Raw genomic sequence first — 21,493 nt, 5'->3', positions numbered from 1 at the left:
GGTGAGCTCAGAGCGTTCTTTTCTTACTGAAGATTCACTAAATGCTAGACTTTTAACAGCTGCCCCCCCCCCCCCCAATAAATACTGTACGCGTCTGCTGTTCTATGTAACTAAGCTCACGAAAAGGGGTTCCTAAAATAACGCATCGTCCAATAGGCGTGATAAACCATAGCGTATGAGGCCCTCTTAAAATAAGGATGAAGAGTAGGAAAACACAGACAAACTTTATCTTTATAAGACTTTTATTAAATTTATTATTTTATGTGTAATACTAAATGGACACATAATTGTTGGATCAACGACTTCAATTTAAATAAATCTTTGTATCATAAATTAAATATTACAATTTATATGATTTTTAATTTAAAAACAAATGCACAGATTTGTTTGTATTTTTTTTTTATAGTGTGTTCAAGTTAAATTGAAAATTGTACCTCCACCCTTCGGGGTGGCCCTATCACCTAAGTCTTGTCTTAAGAAACCTATCTAACGATTTACAGAACAACTGGTACTCTATAAACTCCTAAATGTTTCATCGCTCAATTTCCTGATTTGCCCGTTATCTCAATGTGAGATGATTGTCACCTGTTGGTACTATATCAATCAATAGTTGTATTTCTAAACGGTCTAAAATAGCCTGGGGCGAGCGCGCGGGAAACACGTGGTGATCTAGAACGTTAGGGACTAGGCCTCGTTTTCAAGTTGACGGCCAGCAAAATCGTAATAAACACAAATTTCTGCAAGTTTACGTGGAAATTTTCGACTTACACGGTTTCAGGGCGATATAAAAGCGAAAAATATTTTTATGCGGACCCAAATGTGGTATTTAGTGCAAAAAAAAAAAAACGACAGTTTTCAAAGCAAAATTGTTCGCTTTTTCGTTAATATATTCTATTCGTCGCTATATAGCGCAATGCACTCTTCCCTCTTGATTCTGTCATCATTCAATGCCAACACCTGCTCGCCGATATCCGCCTCCCAGACCAGCACATACCCAAAGTCCGCCTTCTTCCTACTATACCCAGGCCTCTCTCGAAAACCCATGCCTCCGCTCAGGACAAAAGACACAGGCCTTCCAGCGATGGACCTCCGCGCCGCAAGCGCGAGACAGCGAACAGCTCCCACGTGACGGTTGATTACGCACAAAGGATCACAGGTAGTGGGAGAGAGCACGATCACGTGACCGCCCCCCAGGCCTACCCAGAGTGCCGTGCGTCTATGCAGTAGCATACAAACGACGCGCATTTCATGTGAGTCTTCGTTGACACCGCTGGCCTCTAATATAGAACGACAGTCGATCGTTCCATGATGCACCACCTTGGAGACATCCCAGAAATCAACGCTCGGAGAGTCTTTTGTTGATGTCCAAATTTGAACGCCAACCGCGATGTTATTCACCAGGCCCCTGTTTCGATCCTGCACAGACCATCGCCGCTCCACAGCAAACCCATCATTAGGCTGTACGACTATGACGTCATTTCCGCATCCGACGTAGAGGCGTTTGCGAGCTTGAGTAATGCATGCAATCGGATGTGAAGCACAGTCTTGGCAAGTTGCGTCACTTCCGGCACGGCAGAATGTTACCATGTGAGGGACAGCGTCTTGTTTTTGCAAAGAGATCGTCTGGTATACAGCAAGCTTACCGTCTGCCAGACCTGCGACAACCACATCTTGACCTAAGGGTGGGAAGAAAGAGTTATTTTGGTGGCATAAGGGAAATTAAGCAAACGAATTTGTGAACTACTGACGCCAACCAGAAGATTAACATTTTCCTTCTTTGTTAAGTTTTTGCCAAAACCCAACAAAAGAAGACGTTCTGTTCAGCCACGAAATCTGACATACTAAACCTGCTAGCGTTGCGGCAGCGTTAATTAAACACACACAGAAAAACTCTACTTCCCGTTGTCGTCCACCACCCAGAAACGTTTTTACTTAAATTTTCTAATAACGTATATGAGATACTCGTAGCGCTAATAAACACTTATAAAACAAACAAACAAACAAGCAATACAAATGATGATGATAATGGTGATGTGGATGGTGATGATGATGATGATGATGATGATGGAGATGATGATGAAGATAAAGATGTATTTGTACATATTGTAAAATGTAAAATTACATGTTGTAAAAACATCTCAGTTCCTAGTTTTTGGAAAGGCTGCGATGAAAATATTGTAATGGTCAAAATACCACATAAATGACACATAAAATATCATTACCGGTCTTGATGTCGAAAAAGTGACGTAGGCAGAGCACTGCGTCAGGGAGGGCTGGTAACGAGTGCAAGCATTTGTGAGTCCATGCGTCAAATATCCACAGGGTTCCCGACTGTGTTCCTGCGACCACCAGGTGACTGTGTACAGCGGTAATACACATAATGCGTTTGTCACTCACTAAGGTTCCCCTGCAGCCCTGTCAGCAACAAAAGGTAACCGTGGTTACCAAAGACATCCGACAGAGAACAATCACTAAAACCCGTGTAATTCAAATGAGCACTAAGCAAAGACAAAAGATGGTAAATGACAGGCAATTTGCACTAAGAAACCAAGACTTTTTGGGTGGCAAACGCTAGCAAAAAAAAACACACAGAAATGGCTGAGAACGTCACACAAGAGAGCAATGAATAATAATAAGCATTTTTCGATCAAATAACTTTCTGACAGAGCTGGCTGATTCGTAAGCGCTGAATAAGTGGCTTTTTCCTGTTGTTATTTTGCCGCCAAAATCCAGAGCGTTCGCGACTTTACCGCCCAAAAAGTCACGTGATGTCTAGGCGCTAGTCGGCTACCAATCAGTGAAGCCCTATATAACCCGAGTAACCTGAACTTGCGTAACCCGAGCTCGGACTGATTTTGAGTAATTTTTACTCGGATATCTCGAATTTCTTCGCTAGCTCGAACTGTTTTCCTTCTGTATTGAGGACTCAAGTATTGTAAAGGGTTTCTTTTAAAACAAACAAACAACAAGATAGCCATTTTTCCAAATAGGTTTGAAGTGTTAATTGATCCTAAATCTTCACTAATCTACGATATGTTTGACTATTTCTGTCGTCAAGAGACCAAGAACATGTGGATATACGGGTTTCCTGCAATGCGCTTGTTGACCGAAAGCGCTGTAGACAAAGTTCATGCAAGCCGAGCCATCAAACCAACCCACCCCCGTATCAGCGATGTCGAACCACGACACCTGACCGGTGTAGTTATCGGACAGACCACTTCCGGTCCAGACTTCCATGCGATCCGTGTTGCCCTCCGTGTAATGTCGGACAGCCATGCACTCCACGGTCTGACCTTTACAGACCACCACGTCGCGCTTCAAGCACACGAGCTCCGCTGTGTACAGCCGCTCGAACACCTGCCGATCATAATTTGATAGGATGAGTACATTTGACGGCGTCCAGCTAGGGTTAGGGGAGGGGGGCGGGGTAACCAGTACAATTTTCCAGCACCACATTTCTATACCTACGCTATATAGCGTTCTATAGAGAAATATATACTGGTTATTCACAGGTAAAACTCAAGGTGGCAATACAAACGACCATGCTCAGCTTGTTTCAGTACTGTAACTGCAAAGAGCTTGTACGAAATTCTGGGCTGTGAATAACCGTTTATGTAGAACACTACAGCGACTTTTATTTTACATGATTGTCTTGGTGTGGTGCTTGTTTATCACTACATCGACATGTTGGAAAAGCAAGTGGGAACTAGTTATGATAAGTGTTTACCGATCCTGACCTCCTGAGCAGTGGGTCGCAAATCCGGACGCGGTTCCAGCAAATGTTCGATCATGTCGGACACATCGGGCCAAGGCGGACATCCCGAGTCTGTGATTGGCTCAACCATACGCCCCTGTACCACGGCCGCGTCGAGCTCACTGCGGAAGCGCAGGTCCTCAAACGGACGCTTGCCTCCTGTCACGAGCTCGTATAGAAACATACCAAACGAGTACATGTCAGCCTCCTTGTTATACGCGACATCACCACGGGCGACCTGGGACAAGGAGGAGATTCAAGGATAAGCGCTACGCACATTTCTATAATGTATGGGGCATTACCTCGAGTGCGCGATATCCCGGAGTAACTTCGGGTGCCGTGCAAGGAATGCTACATTACATAAATAACTCTGTAATGTATAGGGTTTTGGGGTCTTACATCAGGTGCGCGATATCCCGGAGTAACTTCGGGTGCCGTGCAAGATATGCTACATTACATAAACAACTCTTTTATGGGGTTTTGGGGTCTTACCTCGAGTGCGCGATATCCCGGAGTAACTTCGGGTGCCGTGCAAGGTATGCTACATTACATAAACAACTCTTTTATGGGGTTTTGGGGTCTTACCTCGAGTGCGCGATATCCCGGAGTACCTTCGGGTGCCGTGCAGGGAATGCTACATTACATAAACAACTCTTTTATGGGATTTTGGGGTCTTACCTCGAGTGCGCGATATCCCGGAGTACCTTCGGGTGCCGTGCAGGGAATGCTACATTACATAAACAACTCTTTTATGGGGTTTTGGGGTCTTACCTCGAGTGCGCGATATCCCGTAGTACCTTCGGTTGCCGTGCAAGGAGCGCTTTATTACATAAACAACTCTTTAATGTATGGAGTTGTGGGGTCTTACCTCAGGTGCGCGATATCCCGGAGTACCCTCCGGTGCTGTAAGCCCGTATAAGGTGGCGTAGCGCGCGATCCCGTAGTCGGATATCTTGGCGTTGATGAGGATGCCGAGGGACAGGGAGAAGATCAGGATGTTGTGCGGCTTGAGGTCCCGGTACACGATCATATGTTTATGTAGGTATGCCAGCCCTTCTGCTACCTGTAAACGGCGCATTACACATGGTAATATGATACGCCAAGGTACGGCAGAACTTCATGGAGAATTTCACAAATGATGGAAAACCGACGTGCACGAAAAGTTTAGAGATTTATACTGCGACCAACATGTATAAGCGTTTCCATAACATGCAGTAAAATTCATAAATAGAAAGTTGTTGAAAGATACTTCAGATAATGTAAGCCCATGTTTTGCTTGCATGGCTTACGAAATCATAGAGATGTGTTATAGAATTTTGGTACATAAATGCTAAAACATCTTGTAACCCCATGCCAAGGTGGAGAGAGAATGAGGGATCATATCCATACACCATATAATAAGGGAATGTAGTGATACGCCATTTACCTGTAGTGCAATGCGGTGCTGCAGCCCACGACTCAGGCCCTCCCCCTTGCTAAGGAGCGAGCTGAGTGAGCCGAGCGGGGCGAGTTCTAGGACCAGCGCCCGTGGCTTCAAGGCCACGCCTATCATGTTGATGATGCTTGGGTGCCGCAGGCGACTGAGGAATGGCACCTCCTGACGGAGGAGTCGATGCGGACAGACATCTGTCGCCTTACGAAAAACCTACGACAGGTACAGCATTTGTCAGAGAATAGAAGAGACATCTGTCGCTCAGGGAAATATAGATATCGATCATCAGACAGAGCATCTAGACAGCGTTCTTGTCATCAAGGGAGCTAGATTTATGTTGCCGCTAAATTTTATGTTGCCCCAGACCATTTTGTGTGCGTCTAATGTGCCGGTAATTTATATCGCTAAGAAAAGTTAAAAAGACCACCAGTATTTCCACCACAACAGGCGCACGGAGACGCTGGGGCCAGGAAATTATGGAAGAGAACTGTGACGAAATACAAGATAAGTTACAATATAAAACCGCATGAACGTTATCGTAAGAATCTTATCGGTTATAAGCGCAAGCAAAGGAAAAAAAACTTGGTTACTTGGGAAAGTAAGTGAGTGTACCTTGACAGCAACGAACTGCCCATAATACTTGGCCTTGTACACAGTGCCATATCCACCATCACCCAACACATTCTCCTTCTTTTCCTCCAGACACAGCTCAGCACTGTCCAACATCCACTGCTGATCTAAGTCGGCAAGGACAACATCTGGAGCAACGTGCTGTAGTGGCATAGTGACTGACGTCTTCGGGCACGTGACGTACTCGTGCGTGCAGGCGTACTCAGTACAGTCCTCCAAGGCGAACGCGTGAGAGTATTCGCCCTCACACACCAGGCACGGGCAGAGCCTGGACACGAGGGGTAGGCATTGCACGGGATCGACACCGTCTGGGAAAACAAATAGGTATTCTAAGGTGAATGGCGCGGTGGCTCAGTGGTACGGGCTCCCTCTCCAGGGTTCGAACCCAAGTCAGTTAAGCTTTTTTAGTAGTAAAATTCCTGACATCGGATAATTTAAATCCCTCGTTTTCTCGGTTAAGGACGTTAAGCAGGAGGACCTGTGTCCACAATTAGATATCTCAAGCTAAATACATTAATAAAGGTATTTGCAATTTTTCATTTCATAATTGTTTCATGTGACAGGCGATAACGGGAACTTATTGGAGGATTAGACAAAAAGGTAACAACTACAAAATGGTATAGTTCAGCTTGGTCACCTAGCGGTACTAAATGTTGAGGTGACAACTGTACTATTTCCACGCTTACAGGCCTGCGGTAATGGATACTGCAGAAGTTGATAAATCAGTTACGATACAGGGAAAAGCACAAGGCGCTACCCAAACGTCAAGAAGCCAATCACTCCACTATTTTACCACCCCGCACTATACCGAATCACCAAAACAATACATTTCCATCGGCTAATTCAAACAAGTATCTGATATACGTTCAATGAAATATTGTTAGAGTGGTTTTCTTTAACCCCTGAAACAAAGTGTGATAGTCAAAGTGTAATAGTCAGGAAACCACAAAAGAATACAATGGAATACAGCCCCGTGCAAACTGCGCTAACACCTGCCAGCATTGCTGGCGAATTTTCGCTCGACTGACTATAGGACAAAGGAAATGACAAAATGGGAAATGGACTTTCTGACACTTCCTTTGTCTTGTGGTCAGTCGAGCAAGAGTTCGCCAGAAATTCTGGCGGGTGCTGGCGCAGTTTGCACGGGGCTTAAGATCGCAATAAAGTGTAATACGTTAAAGTGCAGTTCACGGGTTAATGAAAATCATTCTATTAAAGTATAAGACCAATTGTGGTGGCTATTATTTATGGAAATGGGTGCAAATGGATGCTTTGTGTAACTCGGTTGTGCGGAAGCATAGCACCGTGATTGGCGCTTTTTAATATAGAAGCAAAAGAGAATAGGAAGTCACTATTGAGAAAACCACACGGACAACGACCAGGGGACGACAATAACTCAACTTACTCAAGCTTGGGAACCACTCCTCTATCAGTACGTCCACGTGATCAGTCAGGTTGCCAAGGAGACGGAAGCCCAGTTTAGTGTTGGGGACAAGAATTGAAAGGATGTTGGTTCCATAGGTTTCCGAGGAGTCCTGGTTGACGAGGAAATAGGCGTGGTCCTCCCACGTGGCGTAGACGCCGTCACACCAGTAGTGTAGCGCGGGCTCAACTTGATGGGGCTGCACAGAAAAAACAGCGAGTCAGAGAAAGAACACGAGAGAAGAAAAAATGTTTATTAAATGGCTCTACATTGTACGGCAGTCATTAACCAAAGTTAAGCTTTCGCGCAATTTATAAAATGGCTCTACATTGTCCGTCAGTCATAAACCAAAGTCAAGTTTTCGCGCAATTTTTAAAATGGCTTTAGATTGTACGCCAGTCATAAACCAAAATAAAGTTTTCGCGCAATTTATAAAATGGCTCTACATTGTACGCCAGTCATAAACCAAAGTTTAACTTTTCACGCAATTTATAAAATGGCTCTACATTGTACGCCAGTCATAAACCAAAATCAAGTTTTCGCGCAATTTATAAAATGGCTTTACATTGTACGCTATTCATAAACCAAAGTTTAACTTTTTAAGCTATTTATAAAATCGCTCTACATTGTACGCCAGTCATAAACCAAAGTTAAGCTTTCGCGCAATTTATAAAATGGCTCTACATTGTACGCCAGTCATAAACCAAAGTTAAGCTTTCGCGCAATTTATAAAATGGCTCTACATTGTTCGACAGTCATAAACCAAAGTCAAGCCTTTCGCGCAATTTCCCTAACTTTTGGTCAATCTGTTTTGAGGAGAAAAGTAAAATGTGAAAATCTCTTACGAATCCTAGTATAGATTTTGTTTATGTAAATCGCCATCTTCTCAATTCGCCTCAGCAATGCGCAACACGGTTTTAACCTAAGGTATTCACACAAGAAGCCGCAAAATGTAATGGTACTGCGAATTTCAATCTTCTGCGAACTCTTGTCAACGGAAGCCAGAAGGCGATTTAGCTGTTGGAAATCTTCGGCGAGAGTTCGCAAAATATTAAAAAACCGCAATAAAACCAGAAACAAAGAAGCATATATAGGCATGACGGACCCAGCCCACTAACCTCATCCTCATGTGTCACATTTAGGTCCACGGAAATCATAGACCGCGCGAAGAGCAGGAGCCTGGCGATGAGTCGAGCCCAGAACCCAGGCGGCACGAAGGCCAGGTCGTACAGCCGTCGACAGCTCCTCTCAGGGGAGGGGTTAGGTAGTGTAATGGTCGGTTCCTTACGGCTGAGGCGGGAGGGCATAAGAAATTCCGTTGAGTTGACCGGCAACAAGACGCCAGAGCGCTCCAACAACCTGAATACACGATAACCAGCAAAGGTTATAACGTGAATGGTCAAGTGACTGGCCGCTGAAGCAACCTGGATACGCTATAAAAGCAAATAGTTACATAAACAATAACGCTGTGGGGGAAGTCAACATTAAAGTGGTTAAGCTGTAAATCTCGGTGAAAAATAAAGTAGCTGAGCATAGGCATGTCTTTGCAGAGAGAGCAAAGGTCGGCAAATTGGAGAAACGGGGGAGCCTAGTCGGTGCAGATGACAGAGCATTGCTGTGTTGTGTCTGTGCCTCTCACCACTGGGTTCTGGGTTTAATTCCCAGTTCTGACGGGAGTAAATTAGTTGGTGTCGCCTTTGCTTCGAGTGGTTAGTGTTTGGGTTCTCCGGTTTTCCTCCCTCCACAAAACCAACAATTTTGATCCAAGCTGTGATCCGTGGTCAGACATGAGTTGTATGGGGCCTTCCCATGCCTTCAACTCGACCACGTCTGAATCTGCGCTCTCGTAATCCAGCATTTAGCCGCATTGAGAGTGATTAGCTACTCCAATTTATTATTTTATTTATCTTTAATTTAAGTTGGAGCCACCCAATCTAATATAAATAAACAGAGGAACGGCGATACAAGTGTAGATGATTCCAGTGCGCTTTTTTTTTTCACTTCACCTGAGTAATTGAGGCATCAGTTCAGCGTGACTTCCGACTTCCGGCTTGAACAAGGAATGAAGATCATCTCTCTTTAAGATACCATTAGTCACCAGGCCCTTATCATTGCCCGTGGTTACGACACTTGAGATCACGTGACACAACCACTCGGGCTTGACGAAGAACACATCGCTGAGGTGTGCCACCGGGTCATCGTAATGTACAAGAACTCCTGGATAACGACAAGAAAATGGATGTAAAATGTGTCAGGCCCGTACCCAGGATTTTTCTGAGGGGGAGGGGGGGGGGAGGGGGTGCGAAATATCCGAAAAAAATGGACTTAATTTTTTCCGGGAGGGGGAGGGAGGGAGTTCTCTGATAAAATCTAACCACCTCCGAAAGAACAAAAAGGGATTTTTTTATGCATTTGCAATATCTCCACGGAACGTTTATTGTCGGATTTGGCTACATACCAGAGTGATATAGCTTATGCTTTATAGTCTACAAACAGCACGTCTATTGAGAACCAAAAGTGGACTTTGGGCCGTTGTGTGTGTGTGTGTGCCCTCTGCACTCCCCCCCCCCTGGATACGGGCCTGTGTGTGGCTATCTTTGTTAAGTAACCACTCCCCATAAGCGACCAAAAGCGGTTGGAAAATTGTCATGGACATATGTAAAACGTTTGATAAACACTGTTAAAAAAAAGGCATCAAAATGCGCACACACCTGCTTCATGTAGGAACTTGACGGCCTGGCCAAGCTCGCTATCACACATACTGACTTCATCCTCTTTATCCTGTAGGAGTCGCCTCAGGTCCCCGCGGTAGAGAAAAGGCGCAGAATTCCCACTAGCCGTCTCCTGGAGTACCAGTTGCTGCAGTCGGACGAAGGCTTGAGGGACACGTGACCCGAGCAGGGAGTGGCCCTTACACTTGCACTTGACGATGAGATTGACAATGCGGTTCCGGAGCGCTTGAATGCCAGGGGTTTCCGCGGTACAGTTAAGAACCACGTGGGCTTTAATCTCGGGCAGACCTGCACTGCTGCTGTACAAGCTTTGGGCTTTGTCTCGCATAGATTGTAGTACCTAGTAGAGATAACGAGTTTGTCATAGGGCTGATCATCCACGTAGAGATTTGCTCAAACCAAATACCTATATCCACCAGTCCCTTTCCTCCCAAATATTCCCGATAGGGCCTTCATTGGGACCTTAAGAAACGTACCTCATTTAGCGAGCTTGTCAAGATACGTACCTCATTGAGCATGTCCTTAGGGAGCTTGTCGAGATACGTACCTCATTGAGCATGTCCTTAGGAAGCTTGTCAAGATACGTACCTCATTGTGCAAGTTCTTAGGCACCTTGTCAAGATACGTACCTCATTGAGCATGTCCTCAGGGAGCTTGTCAAGATACGTACCTCATTGAGCTTGTCCTTAGGGAGCTTGTCAAGATACGTACCTTATTGAGCTTGTCCTTAGGCACCTTGTCAAGATACGTACCTCATTGAGCATGTCCTTAGGCACCTTGTCAAGATACGTACCTCATTGAGCATGTCCTCAGGGAGCTTGTCAAGATACGTACCTCATTGAGCATGTCCTCAGGGAGCTTGTCAAGATACGTACCTCATTGAGCATGTCCTCAGGGAGCTTGTCAAGATACGTACCTCATTGAGCTTGTCCTTAGGCACCTTGTCAAGATGAGTGCCCACTAGCATAACAGGAGCATCAGGTGCGCATGCGTAGATGTTCAACAGCCAAGACCGCAGGCTCTCAAATTCCTGGACTCCTTTGCTGACATCATATACGGCTAGGTAGAGCGTACGCGAGGACATGAGGCACTGGAACACGTGATGGAGATCATCTCGACCCTTGTAGTCCCACGTACTGATGGTGTAGATGACGGAGCGATGGTGGCAGAACTTGCATGTGGCCTTACTATCTCGCACAGCCTGGGATAGACAGAACGAATATGGACATGAGAACAAAATCTGGCAGCGTGACAGAGCTAGACATAAAATCTTATATGACATAATGCAATTAGCAGCAGTCTAGTTTTTTTTTTAAAAACTACTAATTTAGGAAAACATCTAATGCTTTGATAACACGGCGATGTGGCGCTATAGTATGTAATATGACATTTTTAACATCCATGTGACATCCACATAACATTGTGGTCGTATCGTGGCAAGTTCAATACGAACAACGGGGACCATGCAAACAAATATTCGTCCCATTAAACAACTTTCAAATGTGCACAATAAACCAAAACCGTGACAGCGCGCAAAACTTCCTGAACTCAAAGTTTATGGGCAGGACTCTTTATAAGGTATCCGTGTTACACTAGAGACTCACCCAGTGCCTTATAATAAGCTCGTTGTGCAAACAAATATTCGTCCCATTAAACAACTTTCAAATGTGGACAATAAGCCAAAACCGTTACAGCGCGCAAAACTTCCTGAACTCGAAGTTTATGGGCAGGACTCTTTATAAGGTATCCGTGTTACACTAGAGACTCACCCAGTGCCTTATAATAAGCTCGTTGTGCAAACAAATATTCATCCCATTAAACAACTTTCAAATGTGGACAATAAGCCAAAACCGTTACAGCGCGCAAAACTTCCTGAACTCGAAGTTTATGGGCAGGACTCTTTATAAGGTATCCGTGTTACACTAGAGACTCACCCAGTCCCTTATAATAAGCTCGTTGTGCGGTGCGCTCGCCTTAGACTTGAGCAGCTGATTCAACAGAGTGGTCTTCCCCCGTCCGCCCATTCCTACCGTGACCAGCTTCATGCGGTAGTAAGGCACAGAGTTCATCAGCTTCGAGTGCAAAAACGCAATCAGCTCTTTAGACTTCCCTTGCATTGAGTCATCCAAGTCCAGCTTCAACCCATTCAACTGCAGGTCCCAGAGATTACACAGCTTTCCCATCTCGTCCGGGAGAAAACAGATACTTGGGTTATAGCTGAGGTCTAAGGAGGTAAGAGAGGTGAGATCGCCGATTCCCCTGGGTACGCACTTGAGGTTATTGTGACTCAGAACGAGACGTTCAAGGTTCGACCATTTACCAGTACTGTTCTCAAGAGAGATACTCTTGATCTTATTGTGCGCAAGTATGAGCTCTTTCAGTTGCCTTGTCGTCCAGGCTTCGGGAGGGGGCACATGCGTCAGTTTGTTATTTGACAAGTCAAGTTCTTTCAAGTTCGGGAGCATCAAAATAAAGCGAGGGATGTGGAATCTTGATTTGCCCGCGAGGTTGTTATATGACATCTTTAGGATCTTCAGGTTCTGAAGGAATGGGGCCACTGACTCGGGCAGTGACTCCAGAGAGTTATGGGACACGTTCAGAGTGTTCAATATAAAGAGCTCCTTCAGGAATTCCTCGGGTATGGACTCGATGTGATTGTGTGAAATATCAAGGTCTTTCAGCCTGCGCACAGCAAGGGCGGTGGACGGCAGCGATTTGATATTGTTACCAGCAACAGAGAGCTTGGTGAGACCAGGCAGGAACTCTCCTAACCATTCGGGGAAGGAGTCCAAGACATTATGCGCTAAGGACAGATCCTCCAGCAAGATAGAAGCAGATATCGATAGCGGGGGAGGGGAATTTGTTAGTTTATTGTACGAGAGGTCCAAACTCTTAAGGCGTTTGCACTTCACAAGGCAGTACGGGAACGTCTCGAACTCGTTATGACTGAGATTCATGTGTTCTAGCTTTGGCATCGCTTCGTGCAGTAAGGGTGGGAAGTCTTGGAGGAAGTTGCCGCTCAGGTCCAGCCTTTCTACGTTCCTCAGATGCATGAACAGGTACTCCCCAGCATCGGCAATTGGCTGTAGATCACCTATCCCGTTACGGGACAGATCGATCACGCGGACCGAGGCGTTCGTCAGCATCTTTTGATTCAGTGACGCCCTGCTCATTTTTCGCCTCTTGAGAGGAAATGTCTTCCTTAGCATGTTATCCTCCAAGGTGCTTGAGCTATCCATGCTCCTGATTCCAGTTGGAGTCTCGGATAAGTACAAGTACGTATTATCGGGCATCTCGAACAAGCCCGAAGCCCTTATCCTAGAGGGTTGTCGGTCACAACTATTGATTCTATCCCTCAAACACGAGGCTTTGAAAGAGTCGTCCGGGTCCCCCACGAATTGAGTATCCGCGAAACTGTAATCCATACCGGCTTTTTGACTAGATTGACTGAGTTCTGAAAGGTTCAACATACTTCGGGATTTTCTTCGGAGGAAATCGAATGCATTCGGTTGTGTTCTATCCTCGGAGGCTCGCGAGGCAGTCCGGGGAAGAATCACTGTGTCTCGCTTGGAAAAGGGAGTGACGACTCTAGGATCGTAACGACTGTAAGGTAGTGCCGCGCCACTTAGGCTATCAAATCGTAAGGGGGAGGTCTTGGTGATTTTCCCCTTCTGCTCCGCTACCAAACCACAGTCCAACTCATCCTCAGTGATGGACTCGGAAATCTTTCGAGAAGGATTCGGTTCGGACTCGGTAAGGTCGCTACTGATCGTCAATCTTCGGTGCCACTCGTTTTCGGCCTCACGAAGGTAATCACCCCAAGCTGACTCTAAAGGTACGGAGTAGTTCCTTCCTGATAGCGCAGGTGAGAGCCATTCTGGCCTTAGTTCTCCAAGTTTGAGTCCGCCCCATGCTATCACCCCTGCCTCACGATCATGCCCAAGCTTCTGCAGCAGAATTCCGACCAAGTTATTGTGCCTCATTTCCAGACACAGCATCAGCGCAGTCTGGACATCCGTTATGCCTTGCGATAGAAGGAACTGGACCATATCTTCCTTGTTGTTCTTACATGCGGCGCATAGCGGGGTATTGGTGCCCTCCCCAGCATTGACATCTGCGCCGATCTGGATAAGACACGTTGCGCCTTTAAGGAGCCCGCCAGCACATGCAGACAGCAGCATCCTGGCCTTGAGGTCCCTTTGAATCCCGAGATGCCACAAGCACTGACTGGCCAAGTCCACAAGCCTCCTATTACTGCTGAAGTTCTCGAGGATGAAGAAGAGCCGCTCATGGGCGCACTGGTTTACAAGGATCTCGCTGTACTGAGGCTCGATCTGCGAAATGACATGAAAGGCGACACACGCCTCCTCCTGTACGGCCTCGTCTAGTGAGAACTCGAACATGGCTTGCAGAATGGCCGTGACCACAGACAGGCACAAGGTTTCATTCAAGAACCTACGAGACATTCAATACCCGTTAGGCAGGAAACTACAAGACAAAGGCTATTGGTCGAGAACATACGACAAGAAAAAACAAGCTATATTCGATAGGAAACTACGACAAGACAAAAGTTATTGGTTATGTCTGTGGAATTTACGCAACTACTTGTAGGACTGCACTTCCAGATGATACCTTGCCAGAATCTGTGCTAGTATGCAGGCTTTCTGCTGGATCGCTGCATGCTTCGAATGGGCTGCCATGGCTTTAATGATGATAGGTATTGCACTAGCTTTAATAAGGAGCTCGGGGATTTCCTCAGCAGCTGACAAAACACCTGAAACGAGAGAGAAAGAGAGGGGTACGATAGCATGAGTGGCGCAATAACTCAGTCGCACGAGTTTTGCTTTTCAAGCAAAGGGGGACAAGGTTGGATCAATTTTGAGGTGCAAAAACCGGGCTCTAATGACGTTAAAGAACACCTCGGAACGCCCGCCCGTGGTACCATGTAAACGTAGAGTAGTGTATATTTAGGAGTTAAATAATGTCAAACAACATTTGATCAAAACTAGTAGCGGATCTAGGGGGAGGGTTTAGGGGGTTTAAACCTCCCCTTTGGGCTGCCAGAAAGCCATATGTAACAAAAAAGTTACCCCCTCCCCCCCTTTGTCACTGAGCCAACCCCCCCCCCCTCCCATTTAGCAAAAAGCTAGATCCGCCCCTGAAAATTATCTCACTTACTTGCTTAAATTAGCTTATGAAATGAATGCTTGACGTGGGAGTGCAAGTTCAATCTTAAGTGAAACGCATAGAGTCTCGCGATGCTAATTGGCGTTAAACAAATACTAAGCAAACAATTCTTCCAGATTGAAGAAATTTAATACTTACAATTACAATTTTCCAGATAGAAGAAATTTAATCTACTTCATAGTATCTTAAACCATCGTTTTCATTACCTAGAGCCTCTAACGAAACCTCGACTAATGAAGGAAAATCCAGGAACTTTGCTTTCAGGCCTTCAAGGATCCTTATATGGACCTGATCCGTGGCGCACTGGTGGCGGACCAGCTCGATATCGGTAGCCAGACAGGCAATCGCTGCTAGAGCCTCTTCCTGGACGCCGAAGTCATCCTTAAGCCTAGCAATACCAGGATTACAATGATCAAAAATTAAACTGGAGTCCTTCACGAATTATTGCATCCTAACGTGTCAAGGTGGGTGGGCGTTGGTGCAAGAGGATGGGATTATTGCAGTAACAAAAAAGGTAGATTTCCTCATGTAAGCTTCAAAACAAACGATGTAAACAAAAAGCAACCTGTATAAGGTATAACTAGAAGGACTACAGACAATCTGTTGAATAACTGTATCAGGGTGAGCGTTGGAGTGGTGGAATCAGGGAAATCAACTCAAGGTTGGAATGGTATGTTAAACACCTCGGTGAAACAGAGTAGATTCATTAAGGTTTTGGGCATTAGCCCTTTGTTGGAGCAGACTAAAGGTTTAAGGGTGTATACAATTTATTCACCTGAATAAGGCTTTAGTGATCCTATCCAAAGCTTCTTCCTTTATTAAGTTCATCTTGCAGTCCACATCATTAGTACAGAGTATGCGAAGAGCGCGACACGCCCATTGCTGTGTCTGGGCATGTCTCTTGTGCTTCTTCATGGATGCAATGATGTAGATGTACACCCCTTTGCTGGTCAGTTCCTGGCAAGGCACAAGGGTAAGTAAAAAATATGGATTCACAGGGCATTAGTGTTGTCAGATTAAAACTTGGGAGTTACGAGCACACAGCTGTCAACTCACCCGCTTAAGGCAGGTGTCACAAGATTTTGGACCTCATCACGAGCCTATTTTTTGTGAGAATGTTCATACATTCTCTGTATTCACCCGCATTGGCTCTCTTGGTTTTTTTCACATATTTCCTGTATTTCACCGGATTTCACAAGGTTTCCGTTCAAGTTGGGTTGACAGCTATGCAAGCAGTGGACCAGCGTCTATAAATGAGCTACATAAGAAAATGTACAGTGGAGCCATATAATGGGCCTCCATATAAGGAACCTCCCTAAAATGGACACCCTCACTCAGGGGAACTTCTATACAATGAACACCCTCTCGGGGAAATTTTCTTCTTAACAAACTTCCTTACTCAGTGGTACGACTACTTCTTTAAACTTCCATATAACAGACAACCCCACTCAGTGAAACCTTCATACAACAAACAAACTCAAACAGTGGAACCTCAATATAATGGCCATCCTCACTGAAGACCAAAAAAATGCATCCACTTGATGAAGGTTAAGATCAGAACTTTGGAAAGTGTTTGTTAGAAAAGGAGGTATCTGCTTAAGAAAGGGTGTCCATTATAGGAAGGTCCCATTGTACACTGCAAATGTTTACCTTCTGGACTTTTTGAGATTGTGCCATTATGCAAGCCAGCGTTTGACACGCCCACTGACAGAGCTCAGAGTTGTCGAGGTGCAGCACTAGCGCAGCCATGATGGAGCTATGGACAGGAATCTGACCAGCTTCATCGCCTATCAGTATAGCCTGGCCTGGGTAGCTGTTGATCAGTTTACAAAGTGCAAAGCATGCCATGCATAGGACGTCGGGCTTGTCACCATGTGTTGCCATGGCAACAAGAATGTCATTCATCCAGTGATCTAAAGCTGTAAAGAATGATAAGGCCTAAGAGTCGGGTATTTGCTTATCAGACATAACATACTCTACTTAACTAGCAAGAGAGAAAATAAAATCCATTTACAGGATTCTGTTCTTTATAACTACAGCTAATACATGGGACTGTCAGCAGATACTGATAACAGAATGAGTAATAAAGGGATAAATGAGTAAAGAAAATAACAAACTGGCGGTAAGATGTATACATGGCTAGCCAGGACCATAAATAGGAATCATAACTTTGATCGTTAATCTCATTCAATGTTGATTTTCATTCATTGTAATTGCATTTACTTTTACATTTCTATAGATTACATAGTCAGCTTAAAACATGCACACATTGCAAATCACCAGGAATCACAAGTTAAGTATCAAATCAAGCACAATACCAATACCATGGAGTTACGAGAGGGTGCTGTTTGGGCACTGCATTTTTGCAGTAAATTTAAATGCAAAGAAAAATAAACAAGCACAACCCAAGGATTTCAAAATGAAAATAGAGAATTAAACTGGTTAAGATGCATAAAAATAAAGGCAACAACCTGATATTGTCATACACTCTCCAATTTACTTTACCCCAGGTAATGGTTGTATTGCGCTGTAAATTTTTAGTACATTAGATCAAAGTTACTTACACTGGCCTGTTAGTTTTCCGTTAACCAAACACATACTTATATCCTGAGATTTAATCATCATTGGTGAGAGAAGCGCAAAGACCTCAAGGCCTCGTTTTTGGATATCGGCATGGTTTCTGTGTCTTCGAAGTACTGTTCTTATTTCATTGCATACTCCAAGGTCGACGATTACTCTTTGTCCTAGTTCATCGTTTGCCAGTGCAACTAACAATGAGCAAATAATAGCTTGAAGGTTGCCACAGTCTTGCTTGGTCTTCATTGTTTCCATGGCAACTGTCACAATCCCTCCATGAAGCAACTCTGTTGTGGCTTTTTGGCTTTTTAAAAGGGATACCAGAAGCAATATCCCATGCTCAGTGATTTCACCTGAAACAGACAAAATATGTAAACCATTAGACAATTGCCTTTATGAATGTCAAAAATTTCACATGCAAGGGCCATGGCAATAAGGTCCTGTGATCCCTATTTAGGACGAAGTGTTGTCTTCCTATGGCACAGGAGTTTTTTTTACCAAAGAATAGCATCATGGCTAGCAAGAGGGCTGTTTATAGTGGTCACAACCACCAATTTCCCATGGCCCCTAGACACGCCTCTAAAAATTATAATAAATGACATGAAAAAGATTAACTTCATTACAGTAATGAAGCATACCATAAAGATTTCAGATATAATAAAGCCTACATTTCAATTTTTTAAAGCTTAGGTCAATGCTTATCAATGCTTAGTCTGGTGGAGTATCAAGTTTAAGTTCAAAGTTTGTATTACCAATTCTTCTTAATAAAAAAAATTATCTGATTAGTTCATGTATGTGATGGATATGTACGCTGCCATAATTTCCAACCAGAAATGTCTATGGGCAAATTGTACCCACCAGGATGGGGTGGGGGGAGTTTGCACCCAACCCATTAATACATTTCTTTTTTAAATTTTGTAACAATTCTTGATGTTTTATATTAAATCTTTGTTGTTAAAATAAGCACAACTGGGAAAAACCCCATTTATTGTATTTTGGAAATTCTTTATATTTTCAGATTTGATTACAAGATTATCACCCTGGAATGTGAAATTTTCAACTGAAAACATTTTATTATAGATTTTGCTGATATAGCAAATTTTAACGACTTTGATGATGCGTACCTCTTTAAATGCAAGGTTACCCCTATATTTTTTCACATAATTTTAATGGCTTCTGGGCAGTTTTGGTTAATTTTGGGAAAACAAAAATACCCTCCAATTAGGAGGCACCAACCTTAAGTTCAAGTAGTGACATATGATACACGTTACAGATCAGTTCATCACCAAAAATAGCATGTTTGCTTGGATAAATATCAATCATGTATTACCTAAAATATTTATACCAGCTTTTAACTGTCTCATTTTTTCATATGCTTAGCAACATAACACATGAAAAGTATGAAAAAGTGTGTATTGTGATGAAAAGTGGGTCAATTTATCATGTTTACTTGTTCTTCCTGTGCTTTAGGCTTCAGCAACATGGCTTAAAATGAGTATGACATGACTAGAAAGACAACAGACAATCAGGAAACGAGAGTCTGTGTACTACTTGTGGAATAAATCCACTCAGTGAAATAAATCAACACATGGTTGAAATGTTATGTTTTACACCTCTGTGAAAACAGAGCAGTTTCGCTGACGTTTCAAGCTTTAGCCCTTAAGCCCTTAGTTTTTTATAGAGACATTCAATTGTTGATTAACATTTATTCATCCAGCACTAAGATTTCCTCAAGTATTTGTTGTGTATGCCTCCCCTAACAGCAAATTGCCTACTTAGCTATTGATATCTCACAAATTATGCACATCAGTTTTACCTGAATCTTTGTGACTTTTCAATACATTCAAAATGACAGTGTGAAATCCCTGCAAAACAAACTCATCTTGAGCTGGAGAATCTTCCAAAAGAATATCATTCAAAAGCTGGAGAGCAGGTAACTGGAATTCCTCATGTTCTTCAAAAGTCTCCATGGCCATAACAATCATTGTTATCAGACCCAAAGATACCAGGTCCAGCCTGATGTCTGAACATTCAATTATAGAAGATATGATTCTACAACACATGGCCTGGATGCAGTAGTCTTGAGAATAGTTTAACATGAGATTGCTGACAAACTGGTGTACTTGCTTCTTTATAAGTTCTTCTCTGCATCTGGAGCTCTCTTCTATCAGATGGGAAAGGAAAAAAGAGCCATTTCTCTGAATTGCGCAGTTTGTGATAAACAAACCCATCGCATCTAACACAATGGTCTCTGCGCTCTCGTTTTCAAATACTTTTATATCAAAGGCAGAGGAATCATCTATGATTTCTGCAAGTTCGTCTATGCAGCTCTCAACTTCTTCTTCATTGTGATTTTCCTTGATTGCACGAAGGATTTCAAATTGCCGTTTGATAATTTGAGAACTCTCATAATCATCAGTGTCCATTTCATGTGTTATTTCCGATTTCTCGTCAATTTCTATTGCAATCCCACCTCCTAAAGTGCTCGAGTAAAGAAGATCCATGTTCTACCAACAGCAGTTTGTTCCTCTTTCACTTCTCCATACAATTATAAAACACGGTACCCGGAAATACACAGGGAACAACGAAATCATACATGAATGCATTGAAGCAATGGACCCCAAGGGATGTCTAGATCAATCTAGATACGCTTTCAAAGGTCACAAGCCATACGAAGCAGGATAAAACAAATTGAAGGCGCACGTGAAGCATCCACTGTGAATATCAATAGGACATCGGTATAAAACAAGAGGAAACGCCAGAGGCATTTGGCAGTAAGAATTGCAATCGAACCAGACCCAACAGAAATAGACAGAGCTATCGCGTTACACGGTCAAAATCTGGTTAACCTCCCGATAAAAATACTCTCGGAAGAGCCTAGTTCATGGATCTAGTGTTATCAACAAGGTTTAACTGCACTGTAGTGATCCAGGACTTGCCAATTTGGTATGTGGTTGCTCAAGGTATTTTTGGTGAAATCCCAAGGGTAAAAACGTCACGCACTCCGCTTGCGAAATTCATCATTTTATCTATTCAGTGAGCCCACATATGGACAGCGGATGAGCCCATTGCGTAGGATCGAGGCTGTAATGGCGGCTAGTTCGCGCGCACGACGGTAAAGAACTGAAGGTGGTTAGCGAGAAACAAGCGCAATGGATGATATAGAGGTAAGGTGGTCTGTAAAAGTACGGATGCATGTTATTTCTGCATCTTCCATCATGTCTGAGAGGTTGTCGATGCGATCTCTTCGCACCGCGACCTTGAAGGGGACAAGAGTCGGACGCTCTCTTCGACTCCCCCATTTCTCTCCATTGGTGTAACTTGGTCAGTCTCCCAAGTTTAGGCGATACCAATCTTATAATATGCATGCATAATGCTATTGAATCTGTTGTACATATCTATTTAAAGGCACTCGATCACAGAGAACCGCGTTCGATTCCGGTAGCGTTAAGTAGAAGAGTAGACCCTGTGGATGGGGGACGTAGGATGTAGTCTAGAAGATATTCTATTTGGCATTTTTGTGGAGCTAAAGTTGTTAATTAGTGGCTTTTAAATCAGTAAAACTATGAATATAATGTAAAATGCACTCCTTGAGCCGCGAAAGCGGGGATTAGAGAACCGCTTTGAGAGCTAGCTCGCGCTTAGTAGCTTGTAACATTCCCTTTGAAGCTTGTCGAAGCCTGTATTGAAATCTTAGCTCTTGACTTTTGTATGACAATGTTACTTATCTTATCAAGGCTTGCTTTCCTGCCTGGCTA

The 21,493-nt window shown here is 43.9% G+C and overlaps 2 protein-coding genes across 4 annotated transcripts in view; one reads left to right on the top strand and one right to left on the bottom strand.

Annotated features, from left to right (window-relative positions):
* Positions 1-224: 224 nt before the first annotated feature.
* Positions 225-20,251, bottom strand: LOC5508612 (leucine-rich repeat serine/threonine-protein kinase 2). Of its 2 annotated transcripts, none has more exons than XM_048728821.1 (19): positions 19,552-20,251; positions 17,723-18,088; positions 16,809-17,077; positions 15,934-16,115; positions 15,365-15,546; positions 14,604-14,745; positions 11,906-14,426; positions 10,888-11,172; positions 9,951-10,311; positions 9,246-9,456; positions 8,358-8,598; positions 7,222-7,438; positions 5,799-6,124; positions 5,181-5,399; positions 4,623-4,817; positions 3,738-3,992; positions 3,160-3,357; positions 2,223-2,415; positions 225-1,676 (listed from the first exon to the last, which is right to left on the bottom strand). In XM_048728821.1, the coding sequence occupies exons 1-19, from the start codon at positions 20,237-20,239 to the stop codon at positions 892-894; spliced, it is 7,836 nt and encodes a 2,611-aa protein (XP_048584778.1). In that variant the 5' UTR covers positions 20,240-20,251; the 3' UTR covers positions 225-891. The 2 variants fall into 2 exon arrangements, with proteins under 2 accessions (XP_048584778.1, XP_048584779.1); XM_048728822.1 differs by having other exon boundaries at positions 17,759-18,088.
* A 521-nt stretch (positions 20,252-20,772) lies between these two features.
* Positions 20,773-21,493, top strand: part of LOC5508588 (polycomb group RING finger protein 1) — a 10,370-nt gene continuing 9,649 nt past the window's right edge. For both annotated transcript variants that reach the window (XM_032377384.2, XM_032377383.2), the window contains exon 1: positions 20,773-20,902. In XM_032377384.2, coding sequence (XP_032233275.2) covers positions 20,888-20,902 — 15 coding nt within the window. In that variant the 5' untranslated portion in view covers positions 20,773-20,887. The remainder of the gene's footprint in view (positions 20,903-21,493) is intronic.

The sequence above is a fragment of the Nematostella vectensis genome, chromosome 6 (genome assembly GCF_932526225.1).
Source record: "Nematostella vectensis chromosome 6, jaNemVect1.1, whole genome shotgun sequence".
NCBI lineage: Eukaryota > Metazoa > Cnidaria > Anthozoa > Actiniaria > Edwardsiidae > Nematostella > Nematostella vectensis.
The sequence above is the reverse complement of the archived record's forward strand: the minus strand, read 5'-3'. Positions and strand labels throughout refer to the sequence as shown.

What these genes read in the sequence shown, in the direction of transcription:
- LOC5508612 (XM_048728821.1), bottom strand. Translation starts at nt 20,239, where the DNA reads ATGGATCTTCTTTACTCGAGCACTTTAGGAGGTGGGATTGCAATAGAA. An exon ending in CTAAGGACAAGCTCAATGAG is followed by an intron (nt 10,312 to 10,887) that starts GTACGTATCTTG and finishes TATCTCTACTAG; the next exon opens with GTACTACAATCTATGCGAGA. An exon ending in CGGGATATCGCGCACCTGAG is followed by an intron (nt 3,993 to 4,622) that starts GTAAGACCCCAC and finishes TCCTTGTCCCAG; the next exon opens with GTCGCCCGTGGTGATGTCGC.